Source organism: Nestor notabilis, unplaced genomic scaffold, assembly GCF_000696875.1.
Source record: "Nestor notabilis isolate BGI_N333 unplaced genomic scaffold, ASM69687v1 scaffold28800, whole genome shotgun sequence".
Lineage (NCBI taxonomy): Eukaryota > Metazoa > Chordata > Aves > Psittaciformes > Psittacidae > Nestor > Nestor notabilis.
Window position 1 is genome coordinate 3,182 of NW_009910158.1, and position 679 is coordinate 3,860.

Genomic DNA, 679 nt, shown 5'->3' on the forward strand with positions numbered 1-679 from the left:
CCTGGTACCCAGGTGCTGCAAGACATCGGGATCATCCGCAGCTGTGCCTGGATAACGCAGGAATCTCTCCTCCCCAGTCAGTGAGCATCCCCCCTTCCTCTCCCTCCCCTTCTCCAAGCAGCGTGTCCCTAAGGATAGTATTTGGGGGGAGGATGCAAAGGGGGAGAGGTGGAGGCAGAGCAGGGAACCCCCATTCAGGGAGTGTCCGTGTCCCTCTAAGCGATGCTTCTCCCCCCTTGGCTCTTGCACCCCAGCAGCGCTCCTGGTCCAGGCGCAGTACAGCAGGTTTGAAGGCATCACCTACCCTGAGCCGGTGCAATATTCCCAGTACGACCAACAATCAGGTTAGAGCTTCCTGACCCAGGAGATGCTTCACCCACCTCCCTCCCTGCTCCTTTTCCTTCCTCTTTGTGCTTTCTCTGGCTAAATACATCAGTCCGATGCTTCTTTCTGCTTCAGTGCTCTTTGCTCCATCCCTTTCCTCCTGTCCCTACTTCCAACCTCCTCCCAACACCTTCCCCGCTCCCTCCTTGTACATGTTCTTCCCCTTTCTCCTTCCTTATGCTACCAACTATTTATTAAGCGTTTATTAAGCTCAAAACCCTGTTGTGGGATGTGGCCCAGGGTCATTCCTGGGGTGGCTGGGGGGGTTATCCCCTTACTTAGACCGGGGGGGGGG

At 56.0% G+C, this 679-nt stretch overlaps 1 protein-coding gene across 1 annotated transcript in view; it reads left to right on the top strand.

Annotated features, from left to right (window-relative positions):
• Window positions 1-254: 254 nt before the first annotated feature.
• The window catches only part of MFAP2 (microfibrillar-associated protein 2), a gene marked incomplete at both ends in the record, with an annotated part of 1,360 nt that continues 935 nt past the window's right edge, over window positions 255-679 (top strand). Inside the window, one exon of the mRNA XM_010024666.1 lies at window positions 255-344. Coding sequence (XP_010022968.1) covers window positions 255-344 — 90 coding nt within the window. The remainder of the gene's footprint in view (window positions 345-679) is intronic.